The sequence below is a fragment of the Oryctolagus cuniculus genome, chromosome 4, assembly GCF_051225735.1.
Source record: "Oryctolagus cuniculus isolate XC-2025 breed Fujian yellow rabbit chromosome 4, ASM5122573v1, whole genome shotgun sequence".
Lineage (NCBI taxonomy): Eukaryota > Metazoa > Chordata > Mammalia > Lagomorpha > Leporidae > Oryctolagus > Oryctolagus cuniculus.
The window spans coordinates 11433456-11451941 of NC_142870.1; the positions used below are offsets into that span (position 1 = coordinate 11433456).

General features: G+C 37.3%; 2 protein-coding genes across 12 annotated transcripts in view; one reads left to right on the forward strand and one right to left on the reverse strand.

Annotated features, from left to right (window-relative positions):
- Nucleotides 1–6225, forward strand: part of DONSON (DNA replication fork stabilization factor DONSON) — a 13784-nt gene extending 7559 nt beyond the window's left edge. For both annotated transcript variants that reach the window (XM_089331485.1, XM_002721284.6), the window contains exons 6-10: nucleotides 399–477; nucleotides 586–690; nucleotides 2444–2642; nucleotides 4264–4476; nucleotides 4906–6225. In XM_089331485.1, coding sequence (XP_089187611.1) covers nucleotides 399–477; nucleotides 586–690; nucleotides 2444–2642; nucleotides 4264–4476; nucleotides 4906–5043 — 734 coding nt within the window. In that variant the 3' untranslated portion in view covers nucleotides 5044–6225. The remainder of the gene's footprint in view (nucleotides 1–398; nucleotides 478–585; nucleotides 691–2443; nucleotides 2643–4263; nucleotides 4477–4905) is intronic.
- Nucleotides 5673–18486, reverse strand: part of SON (SON DNA and RNA binding protein) — a 34112-nt gene continuing 21298 nt past the window's right edge. The window contains exons 7-14 of one of the 10 annotated variants that reach the window (XR_016233040.1): nucleotides 13997–14107; nucleotides 12914–13030; nucleotides 10388–12422; nucleotides 9595–9674; nucleotides 8777–8924; nucleotides 7496–7567; nucleotides 7280–7395; nucleotides 5725–6775 (exon numbers count right to left, since the gene is read on the reverse strand). Coding sequence is in view for 3 of the 10 variants with exons in the window: in XM_051833596.3 (XP_051689556.3) it covers nucleotides 6617–6775; nucleotides 7280–7395; nucleotides 7496–7567; nucleotides 8777–8924; nucleotides 12914–13030; nucleotides 13997–14107 (723 nt within the window). In the remaining 7 variants the exon portion in view is untranslated. Of the gene's footprint in view, nucleotides 6829–7279; nucleotides 7396–7495; nucleotides 7568–8776; nucleotides 8925–9594; nucleotides 12423–12553; nucleotides 12777–12913; nucleotides 13031–13996; nucleotides 14108–18486 lie in introns of those variants that run through there. The other 9 variants (XR_011387716.2, XR_011387715.2, XR_016233039.1 and 6 more) reach the window with 9 other exon arrangements.

Here is an 18486-nt window from a genome sequence, read left to right on the forward strand (position 1 = left end):
GCTGGTTCACTCCCCAGATAGCCAAAATGGCTGAGTCCAAAGCCAGGAGCTTCTGTGTCTCCCACTTGGGTGGAAGGGGCCTAAACACTTGGCTTTCTTCCGCTGCTTTCCCAGGCACATTAGCAGAAAGCTGGTTCAGAACTGGAGCAGCCAGGACTCGAATTAATTGGCACCCATATGGGATGGCATTGTCATAGGCAGTGGCCTTATCCAGTGTGCCACAATGCCAGCCCTTTACTAAATCTTTTGTTTAAAGGAAATGCGTGCATTTGTGTATAAGATGATCTGCCGCCATCAAGAAAGCTTGCAAAGGACTGAGTAGATCAAGCATAAATACTCAGGGAACACCTGTTAATACTTTTAAAGAAAACAGTTGCATTTTTGTTTTCTCGTTGTAGGTATTGAATTTTCTCTGCCTTTAATAAAAGAAAATGGCCGAAAGAAGGAAACATCTGGAACAAGCTTGGGACATGCGGAGTATGTGATTAAAATAATCTTTTATATATCCAGTGACTTAAATAGATCAGTGAAATAAATTTGTAAAGGTGGCAGGCTGTGAAATGGCAACTCTCAACTATTTCCTAGAGAGCAAGCAATCAGTGATGAGGATGAAGAGGAAAGTTTTTCCTGGCTGGAAGAAATGGGTGTGCAAGATAAAATTAAAAAGCCAGACACACTATCAATCAAGCTGTATCCTTTCCATTGCTGTTAAACAGAATTAATCTTAATTGAATTGTTAGTGAGCAATTTAAAATTGACTGCTTTTTTTTTCCCCCTCAAGATTTATTTATTTGGGCTGGCATTGTGGTATGGCAGGTAAAGCCACCACCTGTGACACTGGCATCCCATATAGGCACCACTTGTCGCTCCCCCTCTTCATGGAGGAACGACACTAAACCCTGCCTAGGCTTCATATCCGAGTCACGGCACCATTATGTCGCTCCCCCTCTTCGTGGAGGAACGACACAGGACCCTGCGCTGTTCTCTTGTCTGCTCGGCCCTCCCCGGGTTTGCTGCTGGTTCTTCCTGGGTTGGCTACCGTCCCTTCCACCTCCGTGGAAGGGCGGTTCCCCCTAGCCACTTTCCCCACTTCCGCGGGGGAGCGGCACACCGCCGGCTGGCTCTCTCGGGGGCTGCACAGGTGTTCCTTCAAATAGATGTTCCCCTTAGATGTTCCTTGTGCATGTTGTCTCTCTCCTCCTTTATAGTCCTCTTCACCAATCCCAACTCTGCTACCCACACGCCGAGTACGCTGCTCTCCTCCAATCAGGAGCAGGTCCTACAGTTTATTGGTTGAACTGGAGGCAGCTGTGTAGAAGCTGTTTCTCCCTTCTCAGCGCCATATTGTGGGAAAGCAGATGCATAGAATAAGTCTTAATTCCAGTAACTTAGTCTAGTCCAAGTTGCTCCCAGTTGCTCCCCACACCACTTTGAGTCCTGGCTGCTCCACTTCCAAGCCAGCTCCCTGCTCATGGCCTGGGAAAAACAGCGGAAGATGGCCCAAGTCTTTGGGCCCCTGCACCCACATGGGAGACACAGAAAAAGCTCCTGGCTCCCCACTTTGGCCTGACCCCAGCCCAGGTTGTTGTGGGCATCTGGGGAGTGACCAGCAGATGGAAGATGTCTGTCTCTCTTTTTCTCTTTGTCACTTGGACTTTCAAAGTAAATAATCTAAGAAAAAAAGATGTATTTGCTTGAAAGGCATTTAGAGAGAGAATCTTCCATCAGCTGGATCATTCCCTAACTGGCGACAACAGCCAGGTCTGGGGGCCCTCATCTTCTGTTTTTCCTGGTACATTAGCAGAAAGCTGGATTGGAATCAGAATAGCCAGGACTTGAACTGGTACTTAAATATGGGAAGACAACATTGCAAGCGGTAGCTTAACCTGCTGCACTATAATATCGTCCCCTTTTTGACTGATTTTATATGACTTTTTTTAATTTTAATTTTTATTTTTTTAAGATTTATTTATCTGGGCCTGCTGTGGCATGGTGGGTGGAGATGCTGCCTGCAGTGTCAGCATCCCATATGGGCACCAGTTCAAGTCCCAGCTACTCCACTTCCAATCTAGCTCTCTGCTGTGGCTGGGTAAAGCATTGGAAAATGGCCCAAGTCTTGATGCCCCTTAACCCTTGTGGGAGACCTGGAATAAGCTTGAGCAAATTGTTAATCTCTCTTAAGGCTCAGTTTAAAAAAACAATTAGGGACTGGCGCTGTGGAGCAGTGGGTTAATGCCATGACCTGAGGCACCTGCATCCCATATGGGCGCTGGATGTTGAATATTTTGATTCAAACGTAAACCTTATGTTTGCAGTGAAGAGTGAGGGATAATCACATTTCCATTTTGTTCTGGGGGAGAGGAGTCCCAAGTGATTCCAAATCAAGATAACTTTCCCACTGGTGAAGTACTTGAATTACAGTTTCCTTGACTTTTATTGTCAGCCGTAAAGAGAAGCATGAAGTACAAATGGACCACAGGCCTGAGTCTGTTGTGTTGGTGAAAGGAATCAACACTTTTACGTTACTCAATTTTTTGATCAACTGCAAGAGTTTAGTTGCAACCTCAGGCCCGCAGGCAGGACTTCCACCAACCCTGCTGTCCCCTATAGCTTTCCGAGGTGCCACGATGCAAATGCTTAAGGTAATTTAAAACGTTCTGTGCAAGTATTTTTTTATTGATACAATTCATTCTTGATTTATTTTTTATTTTACAATTTATCTATTTGGAAGGCAGAGTGATAGCGAAAGAGCATGCTAGTGCATCCATCTACTTGATCACTCCCCAGATGGTTGCAACAGCCAGGGCTGGGCCAAGACCTGAAACTCCATCTAGGATTCCCACCTAGGTGAAAAGGCCCCAAGTACTTGAACCATCTCTCACTGCTTTCCCAGGCACATTAGCAGGGAGCTAGGTCAGAAGTGGTGGAGCCAGGGCCAGCGCTGTGGCTTAGCAGGGAAAGCTGCTGTCGCAGCATCCCATATGGGCATTAGTTTGAGGCCTGAAAGAGGCTCCTGGCTTCAGAGCAGCCCAGCTCCAGTCGTTGTGGCCATTTGAGGAGTGAGCCAGCATATGGAAGATCCTCGCGTGCTCTCTCTCTCTCTCTGCCTCTCGGTAACTCTGCCTTTCAAATAAATAAATCAATCAATCTTAAAAAAAAAAAAAATACCGCCAGGACTCCCAACTGGTGCTGTAAAATGAGATGCCAACATTGCAAGTGGTGACAACCCACTGTGCTGCAATACTGACCCCCACAATGCTGCTTTATTGGAAAGCAGAGACAGATATTTTATCTGCTAGTTTTCTCCCCAGATGCCCACAACAGCCAGGGATGAACCAGGCTGAGGCCAGGTGCCAGACATTCCATAAAGATCACCCACATGGTTTGCAGGTACTTGAACCATCACCTACTACCTCACAGGATGCACATTAGCAGGAAGCTGGACTGAGGAGCAGAGCCAGACTTGAACAAGACACTACAATTGCGCTGTCTTAAGTGCTGTGTCTAGTGCCTGCCCTAGCTGGACTGAGTTCCCAACGCCTGGTTTCAGGGCATTTGTAGAGGTGAACCAGCAGGTGGAAGATTTTTGTTGCTCTCTTTACCTGAAATACACAATTTTCTTTTCAAAGGAATAAGAGACTACTAATTTTTACTTTTTATCTTGGTAAAAATAAATACTTTTGTGGTACATGAAAGAAATTTAAAATACAAATTATTTAAAATGGTTTCTTATTACTATGCAGCAAAAGCATTATTTCCTTTTTTTGTTTATGGAAGCATCTCATTTTGTTTCACTTTTACCATTGAGGACATAGCCAAGAATGTTGCTACAGAGCTCAAGGTCTACTCATTCATAAGTAAAAATAATTGTATATCCTTATCAAATGATAAGTCTACACATAAATATACATACTAAGTTAATAGCAATAGATGTGTGGAGTGTGTTTTCTCTCAATATTCTGTGTTGAGCATACATGGATACTCGGTTTTAGCAGAACTGAAAAAAATATCATTTCTCATGAATGTTTGAAGATGACTGTTGTAAGAAAAAAGTCATTCTCTAGAATACACTTCAGCCAGAACCCTCATGTGAGGACCATGGTGGCACTGAGCTGTCACTGTCACTAGTTCTCACGCACGTCATTGTGACGTTGTGATAACTACTTTTGTTCTGTGCCTTTGGATATGAGGCCCAGATGGAAATGACTGAACAGTTTTGCAACAGGGATGGTGATTTTTCTTTTTCTTTACATTTCCATGAAGGCACGAAGTGTGAATGTGAAGAGCCAAGCTCCTTCTGGATACAAAGATCAGTTTAGTTTGGAGATTACAGGTCCTATCCTGCCTCATTGTGTGCATTCCGTCACCATGCTGCTCCAGTCTTCACAAAGCGGGTCCTTCTCGGCAGGACTCTATCCACATGAGCCAACTACTGTATTTAATATATGCCTGCCTATGGATAATGTACTGGATAAGGTGAGGCGACAGGTGTGAACCGTTTCCCCGACCAGCTCTCAGGGAAGTCACTTCTGATGAGCCACAGAAACTGTGTTATGAACTGGTCAGAAGGCATATCTCTTGTTTTTGTGTCATATCTTATGAATTTAGCCTTTTGTACTAGTGACAGTAACTGAAGAACTTTACAGCTCTTAGATCCAAAACTTAGTGCCTGATTCCTTCAGGATATAGAAACATGACTACTTAACCATATTTGCCTTGTCTTGAAAATAAGTTTTGTTGAGATTGTAATCAAGGCCTCCCTCTATTGCCTGATGCCTATCAGCTTGCTAGACTTAAAACACCGCTGCAAAATCTCCTAGGATCAACTTCTGTTGAGCTGAATGTGTTAGTATGAATGTTCAAAACTAATGTGTTTTTTACTGACTTGTATGCAAATTTCCACAGGAGGTGGTACACAAAGAGCTTGCTAACTGTGGGTTGCATCCTAAGACTCTGGACCAACTCAGTCAAATACCGTTACTGGGGAAATCATCTTTACGGAATGTGGAAATGAGTGACTACGTTTATAATTGGAGATCCTGAACACCAAAGTAAGCCTAAAAGGAATCTTTGAGGAAAAAAACCTCCTAGCAAGGAAATTCAAGATTCTTGTCTTTGGCCTTAAAAGTTCATTTTGCAAGTTGAATATTAACTTTTATTACATGCACTGAGCAGTAGCATTAAGGTTTTGAGTCAACTTTTATTTTAAAGTTAGGTTTCCAGATATTGAACATAAGTTAAACTTTTTTCAAAACACTGAAAATTCTTAAAAACTGAGTAATGAGAAAGACTAAACCTGTAGCAACTATTCCCACTGTGACTAATGGCATCAGTGCAAAAATACTACTTTCATAAATCTCTGTTAGAGAGTTCTTGTAGAAATAAATGTAGATAGTAACTACTGAGCTGATTCTTGATGCTTCTGCTTTAGCACTTTTTGCTACTGATTTCTAATTCTATTTTTAAATACACTCAAAAAATGTTTTAATGCATGTCAATCCAGACAAAAGGGCAGTTTGTATGCCATACAGAATAGTGATGAGCGTTGTAAAACATGCTTAGCTGCCATGTAGCACTCTTCAATGTGCTCGTAGGTGTTTGTGTGTATGTGTGCTTCAAATTTAAATAAAAGTGCTTAGAAATCGAAAGCATTGGGTAAAGAAATAACAGCATTTAGTGAAGAAGTATGTGTTTACTTTATAATCCAGAAAATAAACCACCACGTTTGTTCCAGAGAAGTTTGTATTTGGGCCTTAAGCTTTTGAAAATAAAGTTTAGAGACATAGCATATGAATACCACTGTAATACACATGAAATACTCTATCAGACCCTAAAAATTAACATAAACTTTCTCATAGTCAACAAAATAGTGGCTGGTTGCCAATTTTATTAGATAAGTTGGTTACAGCATTGTAATTATCATTTTACATCTATCTAGGTGTAGCTGAAATTCAAAATGCACATCAAAGTAAAACTATATCACAACTCAATGCCATACTAAACATACTTGGCCTCTGCAGAATTCTAGTCAGACTTCCTCCACTCTTATGACCCAAGTGGCTTTAACGGGAATGCAGGACTTAGTGCTGGTCATCACACAACATACCACTTTTCTTTTTATAACCTCTACAAAATTTTAAGGGGAGATGGTGGCATTAGCCCTGTGGAACAGATCTTGCTTGATTACCTCAATAACACTGGCCCAGTATCTGTCCAGCAGAACCCATTGTGAAATAGTACAAGGTGCACAGCCCTTCACTGATTACAGGCAAGTGTTACAGCAGCCTAGCCATAGGAAGGGGAGTTACATCATAGTACAAAATACAGTATAAAAGCGTTATTTAACATTCCACACTGAAGATTACTGATGCCTTCAAACAACTGTTTGGATGTTAGCCACTTAAACAAATACATCACTAAGGTAAACAATATAAACATACCAAAACCCTGTATGGTTAAATACAATTTCCATGGTACAAAAATCAAAGCCTGGAGATGTTTGTACAGATTGCTTTTTACACAATGTCTTAAATTGCCAAATATTTACAACATTAAAGAGGAAATACATTGTGATGCAGAGTAAAATTATCTGAAATGATTAATATAAAACCTCAATCTATCTACGTGAGGCACTCCTGAAGCAAGTGGCATTAGCCATGAGGTCCTTTGGTACAAGGCCCATTGCTTGAAGAACCACAGTAGCAGCTGTGGCTTTAGCATGCTTCTTATTAGGGCTGGCAAAGCTGGGCTGGTAAGCGCTTCCATTTATCAATACCTATTCAAGAAAAACATACAATTGGGCTGGTAAGGGCTTCCATTTCTCAATACCTATTCAAGAAAAACATACAATAAGAACAGCATCAAACTTTAATATCTATTAGCTTTTTATTTTTTCACTAAATGCTAGAACTTATAAAAATATAAAACCCATACCATGTAAATCAAACTTAATCTCAACCCAGAAGTAGCAAGTCATTTGGGAATGGGGACTGCAAATTAAGGGCAAATCTCCAAATTGGGAAATAAATAAAACCGGAAAGTACTACATTAATTCCCCACATTCCAGGACAAAGTACCAATAAACTGTCCATCAGATTTTGCCCATAGCCTTCCCTCTAATTTTTTAATAGGATATATTCACAAAATAAACATCCCACCACTACCCACACACAAACACCCCCAACCCACTAACAGCATATTAATCCTGTAATTATACTTATCCCTCACCCTCTACCAATCATCAAATTAGCACATAAACAATTCAGAAATTCATATTTACCCTAAAGAGAAAATGTTTGCGATGATCAGGGCCACTATCATGGACCAAAAGAAATTCAGGTGGTTGCCACCTTCTCTTGTTACAGATTTCCATCAAGGCAGACACAGGATGTTTGCCTGCAGAGAAAAAATGAGTTATATTTTCACCAGCTTTTGCTACAAATTACAAATTCAAGATGAGGCTGAGACAGGAAGAAACCTAAAAGCATATTCTCACCTGACAGATCTTTCATTGCAGCCGAGAAGTTCCCAGACCTCTTTTGTGCTCTTTCTCCTACTGCAACAAGACCTTTAATAATGAAGAAAAAAGGGGGAGGGAGGCAACTTTCATTAAATTTCAAGTATCATTTCAAATCCCAATATAGACTAGCATTTCTTCTGTAGGAACCTCTATTGATTCCATGACTTCAAACTTCATATAGGAATACATATGTATATATGTATATACATTAAATAGTATATAAATTAAATCCCCAAGGTCTGTTTCTTTGTAAGCTCAAAAAGTATCAGTTATTTACTGTAAGTGATTTTTATTCAGATAAAAGTACATTTAAAAAACAGCTGATGTTTTAAGCCACTGAAAACGTTTTTGGAAAGTGAGAAAACAGTGTCCATAAATAAACGCGAGGTGTTTCCACACATAACTGCTCTGATGACCTTGCTGCACTGAGGTCTGATTTGTTACAAAGCGGATTGGCTGTGTTACTCATAACAATCATTTTCCAGTGTCCAAATATATTAGTGGAAATCCTTCAGCACTACATTGCTAATTCCATCCAAAGCCATCCTGGGAAACATGATCCTCTGAGACCTCGCACTCAGACCATGTTGTAAATTCCAAGAATGCTCTCTGCAGTTGTACAATGCATTATTTACTGCAGAGCTAGTCTGTTTCTAAGTTAATTAAGACATCAATTATTCAAGTTACCTCAACTTACTGCAACCTACTAAAATCATACTGCATGGGCAGCCCCTTGTGATTCTACTTAGAAAAATACTCCAAGGGAAGAAATTATGAGTATAGGCTGTTATCTGTGGATACCAAGTGTATATTCAGTAACTCAGCAACTAAACACAGGCTATACACCCCTGCTAAGGTACCTGAAAATAGCAAAATACAGTCGATGTTAAGTTCCACCTGCCCTAACAAAAGGCAGTATAAAGAGGTTACACAACCCAATTTTGTAGCTTGAAAAGAGATAAGCAAAGACATTTATTAAATCAGGTTAAATTTATCCACCTAGTAGGTATATGTAAATTTCCATACTCAGCAACTAGCATGAAAAAGTTGTCATTTAAAAGCTCAAACTTGTCCTTCTATATTTATATAAAAATAAGCGGTGTGTGTGGAAACAAATTTTTTAAAAATGTGCCTATGTAAGAAATTTCTCCAGTTTAGAGAACCAAAAGAATGCATTTAGCGGATCCAAAAAATGTGTAAAAGAATGAAATTCCAAATGCTGAAGTACAATAAACATTCTGAAAAAGAATTTGTTACCTTTACGATCTGTCTTAAAATCAACTAGGATAGGCTCCTTATTTCCTTCTTTGTTTTTTCCTAATCCTTCTCCTTCTCTCCAGCCCATTTTTCTCATCAGAACGGCTCCCATTCCTCCAGTTACTGGGGCTGCTCTTAAGAACTGATCCTATCCAAAGAAAGAAAGGTAAAATGTCCCAATTTCACAGTTAGAACTCAACTAAAGATTCACACGCAACTTTCTAAAAAAGAAAAATCTTATTTTACTTCTAGATCTGTTATAGCAATTCAATGTCAATGCTTCTGTACTTGACACATACTGCAGTTATATTTGTTCTAATTACTTTTGCATTAACATAATGGTATTTTGATAGTCAAATAAATGGCAGTTTTAGAACAATGGCCCCTCATGCCCCCCTCCAAAAAAAAATTAGAACACTCCTGTTTTCGTCCACTATTTAGGTTCACTGGTATTTCTTCTTAGCTTGCAAAATAAAAAGAAGGCAATGTTAAAACAGTCAATAATAGTAATTGTCCCAGGTGTACCTAGTTTATGAATAAAGCCCAGAAATCATTTAGAAAAAGTTTGGACACTGAAGAAGCATATTGTTGTCATCCAAAGTTTTCTTCCCCATTCTACTATAAAGCAAGTATAAATATTTTACTAAGAAAATCCCTATGAGGCAAAAAGATAACTCTTTAAAATATATTTACACAGTAATAAATAGGAGACAATCACACATAAAATACCCTGTAAGTATACCAAAATGAATTTGAATTCTTTTAAACCTAGCTTGATGTTAAAAGACTTTTAAAAAACTCCTTAAATGTTTACATACCTAGGCCTCGGTAGCAGCAGTGTTGTGAATAGTACGGCTGGCACTGACCGGGGCAAGAAGACAGCTACAAGGATTTGGCCCTGAAACAAGTTTCCATACAGAGGGGTGAAAGTTCACAGGTTATTCTGTGAACAATCATCTCTCTTGTATCCAACCCACTGAACCATAATTTCCATCAAAGCAGCAAACCACTTAATGTCCTAAGATGCACAGCTATATACTTTAGCATGGTCAACAATTACTTTCACATGTTAAAATACCTGATGCCTCTTTAACAGGCATCCTTGTACATGTAACAACAGTATTGAATTCTGTTGATCTTTACGGCCACTTTTAAAAGCATTTGAAACCGCTCCAAATCATGTTTTATTTCCCCTTGTTAATAAACTTAGGCATATATTCTCTAGCAAATATATAGCAGTCTTATCAACAGAGGAAGTAAAAATTTTTTGGTAACTAAGGAAATAGTATGTATCTTCATTTCCTATATTAATAGTTGATACTAAGTGAAAAAAAATCATTGTTTTTTAGACAGTAGTAAAATAGTATAAATTTGTTTCCCAGCTTTATAATTAAATGCTGAGCAGAAAACATGCCAATGACATGTGACTAGACATTAAGTTTAAAAAGGTGCTCTGATGGAAGGAGGCAGCTGTAGAGGTAAAAACATACCCCTGGTTCAGTTCCTTATTTGGTGCAGGCCATGCAGTGTAGATGTATAAAGAGAAAAGTTAGCTGATGCTTGGGTATTCAACTGCCTTGATGCTACACACCTAGAATGACTTTTACTTACTTCCAGGTTCATCCGCCCCTCTTTTCCAGGATACACTCCTAAAAAAAAGGGCAACTGTGCAGAGTACAATATAAACCCCCAAATAACCCAGGTTTCCAATTGCTTCTGTTTTCTAGTATCTTCTTGTTTCTTTACCCCAGTGTGTATGCAGTTAACAACAAAAACTAATGAATCTGAGGACCACAACAAAACATTACTCATCAGGTCATGTCCAGATCATTTCATTCCAGAAAACAGAAGTTCTTTTAAAATCAATAACCATTTAAAATATTTTACTTATGAATTAGAATATTGATAAAACTGACTCTTTTTCATCTAAACATACTGCAACAAAAAAAGCTCAAGAAACGTTGGCATCCTTATGGTTTTAGTACATAAAGAAGATGTTTGAGCTATACTAAAGCAAGAAAAGCCAAATGATTATTTGAGCCAAGTTTTCTAAACACAACATTTAATGACTGTAGACAGTATCTGTGTAAGAACATGTTAAATCTTCAGCTGTCTGTAACTTCTAAATAGTCTGCATTCCTTAGTCGACAGCAAGACATAATTCTACACAAACATGTTTTCGTGAAAGTGGTTTTTGATCATTTGATCTGATGAAATCATTTTCATCTCAATGATAGCAAAAATAATGTGCTTTCCCACGGATGTTTTACATGAAATATAAGGATTAAACCATTTTAAATGTCCTACCTACTAAACATGTTCACATTTAAATCTGTGAACTGCCTACGAAGCTTAAAATAACCAAAAAAATGTTTTAGGGGAAAGTTTATTGGGAGCCAACTGAATCAGTGAAAGGTTAGCACAATGATGGAAGTATTATAAACATTTAGATCAGCACGTCATTATAAAAATGAAAGCCAGAATTTTGCACTGGAGTCACATTACAATGTGTCCACCTAAAAATGTGTGTTTACCACAGACCTACTACTTCAGCACACATAAGCTTCAAGTCTAACTTCCGGAACTATTGAGTTCTCAAGCTCCAATAGTACTAAAAGTAGAAACTAAATAGATGTGTTTGTAATGTAATTCTTTCCGCTGAGATGAAAGCCATGTTTTCAAATAAACTACTCCCCTATTTTTAACTATAATGTAAAATATTTTGGTAGATTTCTTGTTTCCCAGCACAAACCCCCACTAAACGACCTAACATAACTTGGAAGGCAAAATGAGGATAATGTATTAATGTGTTAGTAAAAGGCTCAATAGAAATAAAGCTATCAAAACGGAAATTAAAATACATGAGCATCAAATACCTCATTTTTCAGAAGTTCACCTCATTAATTGGCACTTACTGCAACTCTATATATGTACCTATCAGATTACTGATTACCACTCCATGAAGCTTGTCTCCACTTGACACTTGGGAGACTTTGAAATTTCAAAAAATTACTTGCCCACGATCACACAAGGAGTCAGGTGTACAGCAGGACAAAGAAACCTTCCCATTCCATTAGACCACGCGGCCTCCCAGTTTCAGCACCGCTATGCTGCCAGTACTCCTGAAACAAATTTCCCATCACCCATCCAACCACGCCATCCCTTCACCAGAATGCTTTTCTTCAGAAAGCCTTTCTTAACCACCTAAGACTCCCCCAGAAATGAGGCAGCCGTAGGTGGAGTTCACAGGTCTCACTGCAGGAATCCCAAACCAGGTGCACCTACATCTTCGTAGCACGAGGTGTCCGTTCTCTCCCTTGATTTTAGGTCTTACACATCCTGTGTTTTCATAAGATCAGTGGTTCTCAAATTGAACCTGTGGATCACCAGAGGCCACCAGGGCCTAAATGGTGGTCCACAGATAGTACTTTCCATCCCCCCTCACCCTCCCTTACCACCCGTCAGCACTGCCCACCCCACACTCCAGCATCCCCCCAGCCTTCCAGTCCCATGGCAAGATCACCACATGCAATGCTAATACTAGGGCCTCCCAACCACTTGCTGCAATCAACAGCTGACACAGGGCTGGAGGTCACAAGAAGAGTGAGGAGTAGAAGCCAAGGGATCTTACAAGAAGACGCAAGCACTAATGAAGGGGCAAGGACAGAGGAAGAGAAGAAAGGAAAATGAGGGTGGTGGAGGGCTCTGGGGGCAGTGATCTACCACAAATAAACCTGCAACAAAGTTTCCCATGAAGTAAAAATTTGAGAACCACTGCTTTGAAATGATTAGGTTAGTAGTCCAGCAGGAACTGTGGAATATTCTGAACAGCACCTGATACGATGTTAGCACTCTAAACAGTTAAATCAAACCACCCCCACCAAAGTCAGCATCAACAATTAAAAAAAAATTAACCTCAGGATACAAAGCGAGTGGCTCTTGAGCCATATTTATACATTTGCCATTGTCTCATGAATCTGGTCCATCTTCGATGTCCATCCTGGAGTATACACATAGCAAATTTACTACGGAACTTTGGTTAGAGTCACTGGCCTCTTCATGCATTTTTAATAAAAAATTTTCCAAAAAAATTTTAACTTTGTACTTAAACATTTTGTATGTGCATATAGTATGTACCTTTTTAATCCAGGCTTGGGCACCAGTATTAGCCAACTGTTCTTGTGTCAGAACCTGTACTCCTGTACTTCCTGTGAACTGGCCAGGAATAGAGTTCAGCTGAGCCCAGGCATCAATCTGAAGAAAAGAAGCTGCCTTGATTAACGAAGTAAAAATGCCACTGGTAATTTAATTAACAAAGTTGTTTAGTTCCCGAGAAAACTAATAGCAGAAATATTCAGCCTTTAAAACAATATACTGAATCTACACATACCTAAAATTAAATACTATCCTAAACCTTCCAGAGAAGTAGTTTGATATTCAGTGAATCCTACTAATTTCAAGATTTGATTTATATCTCTTAACTAAAAAGCATAGCTATAATATTTATTCTTCAAAATATCTCATGAACACATGAAAATTGTAAAGAGCTTAAAATGGCAATGGATCCTTGCCCTCCCCTTATCAAATGCATTATATTAAATGTCAGGAAGGCCTATCCTGACAGTAACTAACTACTTTGAGGTATTATAAACACAGAATTCATGCCACAGGCTTAAATAATACAGAAAACAGATTACTGAACCATATAAAACAGCCTTTAAAAAACATTAACAACCAAAATGTACTGGGATAATCGGCTGTCATGCATTCAATTCACATTTACTAATAAAGACAAGTCAGAATGTACTTCCTGTCTTAACATGCACTTACTGTTTCTTCATAGCATTACCACAGAAGGACAGAAAAAAATGGAGATGCCGTCCATTATTAAAAGCACAGACTCTGAAATCAGATTGCCTGGAACTGAGTTCCAGTTCCTCCACTGCACAGTGTGAATTTCAGTATCATTAAACTACTCTCTACCCCAGTTTCTTCAGCTGAAACAAGATCTTCATCTCATAGGGCATATATGGGCACTTAGCTAACTTTTTGTTCTCCCCCGAAATAGTTTCTGCCACATGGTACAAATAGTTACCAAATGCTCACACTCTAAATCACTTTCAACTTAAAATAAGCCAGCGAATTAAGATAAATGATTTGTTATACATCAACCACCTAGTTAGTGAAACTGTCACTTAGACATTACAAATGTCTACATACCCTTTCCTGAGCTCGGTTTAACATGCTCATGGCTTCAAGGTCAAATGCATTCTCACTGAGTCTTTTCTGAGCAAGTGCCCGTTCACTCATTGCTGTAGAGATGTCCACAGGCTAAGAAAGAAAACAAAGATAATTATCTCAAATCACCATAGTCCCCTAAATTCTGAAAAGTGCTCATATCTTTAGATGCGACATGTCAAAACCAAAGTAATCATGTAAAGAGGGGAGAAGTCTCAAAGTTTAGGGAGGAAAAAAAATTCCTAGGAAAGGAGATAAGATAAAGGTAAGTTATGAAGTATCACAGGCAACAAACCAACTCAAAAGTGATTTCACTGTTATTTTCTTCAAAAAATTCCATTAAAATGAACGTAAAACTCTAGTATTAAGAAAGTCAATCCTAGCAAATTTTTTTTAACTATTTTAAGTTTTATACTCCTTAGAGTTTTCATGTTACACTTATTTGCATAACTTTCAGAAGCAGTTAGCAAAGGTTTTGATTAAACAAGTAGAAAACCATTAGTCAGTAATCTCCTTCATTCATCAGCACATCATTTCACCTCCGTTGTGCAGTTTGTTCTTACAAACCAAATTTCTCAATAAAATGTAAATCATTTCTTTCCAGTTTACATTTATTACTGGCATTAAAATATTTCTGTGGTAGTCCATAATAACCTTGGCTGATGAGATGTTTAAAAAGTATTAGGTCTTTGTCTTCCTTTTCAAAGCTCCTATCTTCACCGTTTAAAACCATATGTGCTAATAAGCAGAGGTGATTTTTAACTTTCGAAAAGCATAATCTTTAGAGCAAATCCTCAATTTGTCAGAATGTAGAAGGCTTAACCCCAGAATGAAGAATCAACTAAGTAAGTACTTAATTTATGCTATTCTAAAATTAAGAGCTCAAACTGATTTGCATCAACTCATTGATTTTTTGTTTCAATACTGATGAACATTAATTCTTGTAGATTTGTGTGGGGCACCAAGCAATATCAACACATGCAAACTGATCAAATCAGGCAGCTAGCATTTGCATTCCTTTACCTTCTGTTTGGAGTCTACCAGCCCCTCTCAGTTCAGCATACAGCAAATACATTATTGTGAACTATAGTTGCCCCACTGTGTGGTAGAATACTAGAACCTATTACATCTAAACTAATTCTTGTGTTTTGTTTTTTGTTTTTTTTTTTTCTTAACACCATTTAACTCAACAGTTTCCAGTATTTCACAAGAAAATTCAGTTTTGTTAATTATCTGTTATGGGGAGGTTTTTGCTGAAGGTAAAGTCAAATAATAATTAGTAGGTATTTGAAGAATATGACAAATAAGAGTTAACACCTAACGATGGTTCTTTTAAAAGGCAAGGATAGCTGTTAATTAGACTATGAATTGTGTGTGAAACATTTCTTTTAAAAATAAGATCTATATTGGAGAGGGCGACAATTATGAACACTGTATCTCATGCCTAAGTATTCACTAATTTCCCTTTTCCTACCTTTAGAACTCCTTAATTCATCATTCTTAGTTCTCTTGCCTAATCATCTAATACACCTTTAGTTGATAAATCAAGTTTTTCAAAAAAGTACAGATTCTTAAATGCCTTCTTAGGACAGAAACAAAATTAAATTCCTGTTATTGTTTATATATTAGACTGTTTATAGATCTCTTGAAAGAGTTTAGTAAATTATCCAGAAAACTCAAGAGTAATTCTGGGACCTCTAAGCAAAGGCAGACTAAAACACTAACAAACACTACATTTACCTTTCACTTCAACTCTAAGTGATCTAATTCCTGGGACTTGTTCTTTTTGATTCCTGGGACTTTAAATGGGAGCACGGATATTTCATTCCAAAATTTACATTGTCCAGCCCTACCTTAGAAACTTCCTAAACTTTTCTAGCAGGATTAATTTCCAAGGTAATTTTTTAAGGCACACTAAATGAGACAAGTACTATTTCATAAATCTCCCTAGACTTCCCCCGTTTTTCATAGCAATCTAGAAATCTTAGTGCTAGGGTACTTAGGCATAAATGGGTTTTTATTTTGGAAATAGTAAAATCTACAAGGATATTGAGTGAAATGTTCTCTACCTACCAATTTCCAACTATCTGTCAGCCATAAAACTATTTATGAAATTTTTTTAAAACTGTTCTAGAATAAAACTAATTCTTTCCAGGGAAAAGTCAAATGACTGTACCTATCTGTGAATTCACTCTTCTAGAAATTTTAGTTCTTAACGTTTTCTCTATTATTTATTGTGTAAGTAGGTAAACCTATATCCACTTTATCCAGAATGAAACCTCCTTCCTATCTCAGTAATACTGCCTATTAAATTCATATCTTGTTCTGGAACAAATTTTAGTATAGCAATTTTGATGTTTTAAGTTTGCTTAAGATAAAAGCAAAACCTTTTTTCCTGATGTAATATTTATTCTTCAACAGGCTTACCAAGTGAGCTGCAAGTTCATGTGAAAACTTATTACCAAATAGTTTTACTATAAGTTCACATTTCTTAAGTGTGAAAATATACTCAAAATAGGATCAAGACTGTCTGAACCTCTTAAGGATCTTCAAGGGTTTACTTCAAAAAGCCTATTTCCAGCTTGTGAAGTTAACACAGGTTATGTAATAATACGTAAGATAACAACTGCATTAAAAGGGGTTAGACTAAATTTTACATAATCAGTATTAAAACTCAGAAAATAACAGAGTTATCCTTTATATCAGTACTATGCTATGAATCTTCTGCAGTAACAGCTACTAGGCACTTGAAATGGAGCTAATGTGATTAAAATGATTTTTTTTAGTAACTGATGACTACTATATTGGACAATATGTACAATCTTAACCATCCTTTTATGTGGCAAAAGCACCAAAATGGTATCTTCATAACCCTTCTAAAAGCTGCAAGAAAATCTTAAATCTGCGAAATATTATCAAGTTGTCATCAACATTTCCACCCATTCAATAGAGACCAGCTAGCTACCTAATGTGTAAAAACTGTGCAATAATTTGTCTATAGGTACATTGAGGGAAATGTTTCATTTCCTTTCCCCTAGGACTTGTTCAAAAAGGTGAAATCTATGTTTAGAAATTCCTGAATTACATTTCTCTTTCTCACATTAATAAAAAGTGCCCAACTTCTTTCACCTCTTTATCAGCAACAAAGCAGACAATTTCTTCTAAAATCTTCAAAGGTTTCATTGTAATGCCATACACAAGGCAGTGGGTATGATGTAACATTTCATGACTTAAGTCATATGAGTGTGCCTTTTTATATCCTTATTTATTATTTAAAAACTCCTAAACCAATGTAATCTCATTTTATTAACCCAACTATTTACATAAATAAAACAAGTATCTTAAGAATATCTTAGAACATCAGCAAAACATTATAGAAGAGCTAAAAATAATTTGTGAAAAATAACTCATAACAAGTTATCTTCTATACAACGGTAAAATAAAAAAATAAAGCATAAAAGAAAAACTTTAATAAAACCAAAGACAAAGCATCTGGTTTATATATAAAACATTTAAAAAAAATATTTAGCGAAAACTTTTAAAACAGAACAAAATTACAGCTACAAAAACAAAAGCCTCACTAAATACAGACTGTCTCAGTTGTTATGTGTTTGGTTTTAAAAAAAATTAGGAATTTTTTTATTGTCAGAATTCTCATGTGTAACTCTTAATCTAAATTAATTTCCAAGGGGAAAACACATATTTAACTTATTAAATGGTTCAGTGAAATTCAGTGTTTTACCACATAGGAGAAACCAGAGAGGAAAAAATGAATAATAATGAGGACTATACATCACACATTCTAAAACTATGTTTAATTTGTTAGAATTTTTACCTTACTCCAAGTTAGCTGTCCTAAACTACAGAACTTCTAAGTCTTATTTTAGTTCTCATGGAAATAACACAGCACACTGCTTACGATAAAGATGATCTTAACATCTAAGCAATCCCTAGACCTCAATGGTGATTAGTACCAGATTCTACTTATATTTATGTCACACTAAACCTTGTACTAACTTCATTACCAAGAATGCTTCTACATCTTAATTTCCCAACATTTTTAATCTGATCATAAATAAATCAAATTCATACAAATATGGTTAAAGTTCTATATTCACTCCTTACTAAGGATGGCATTTACTGGTTTCTGGATGGGAAGTCGATGTTATGGCAGGAAGGGCACACAGGCTGTCATTTTATGCTGTTCCATCCACAGTGTCTACCCAAGTCTTGCATTCACATGCAAGAATCTGGTGGAAAAACTATGTTGACTCTTAAGGAGACAAAATCTACAATTACCTATAAAATGTTTTATGCTGAAGACTGAAGAACCACAAAGTCCATATATATTTATTAAAATGAAGGCAGATTTAAAAAATACTCTTCAATTAAAAAGGTGACCATTTAAAAGAATTTTCCTTTTACTCTAGAAAGCCTTTATTTCAAGCCTTAATGGAACCAAAAGGGTTAGT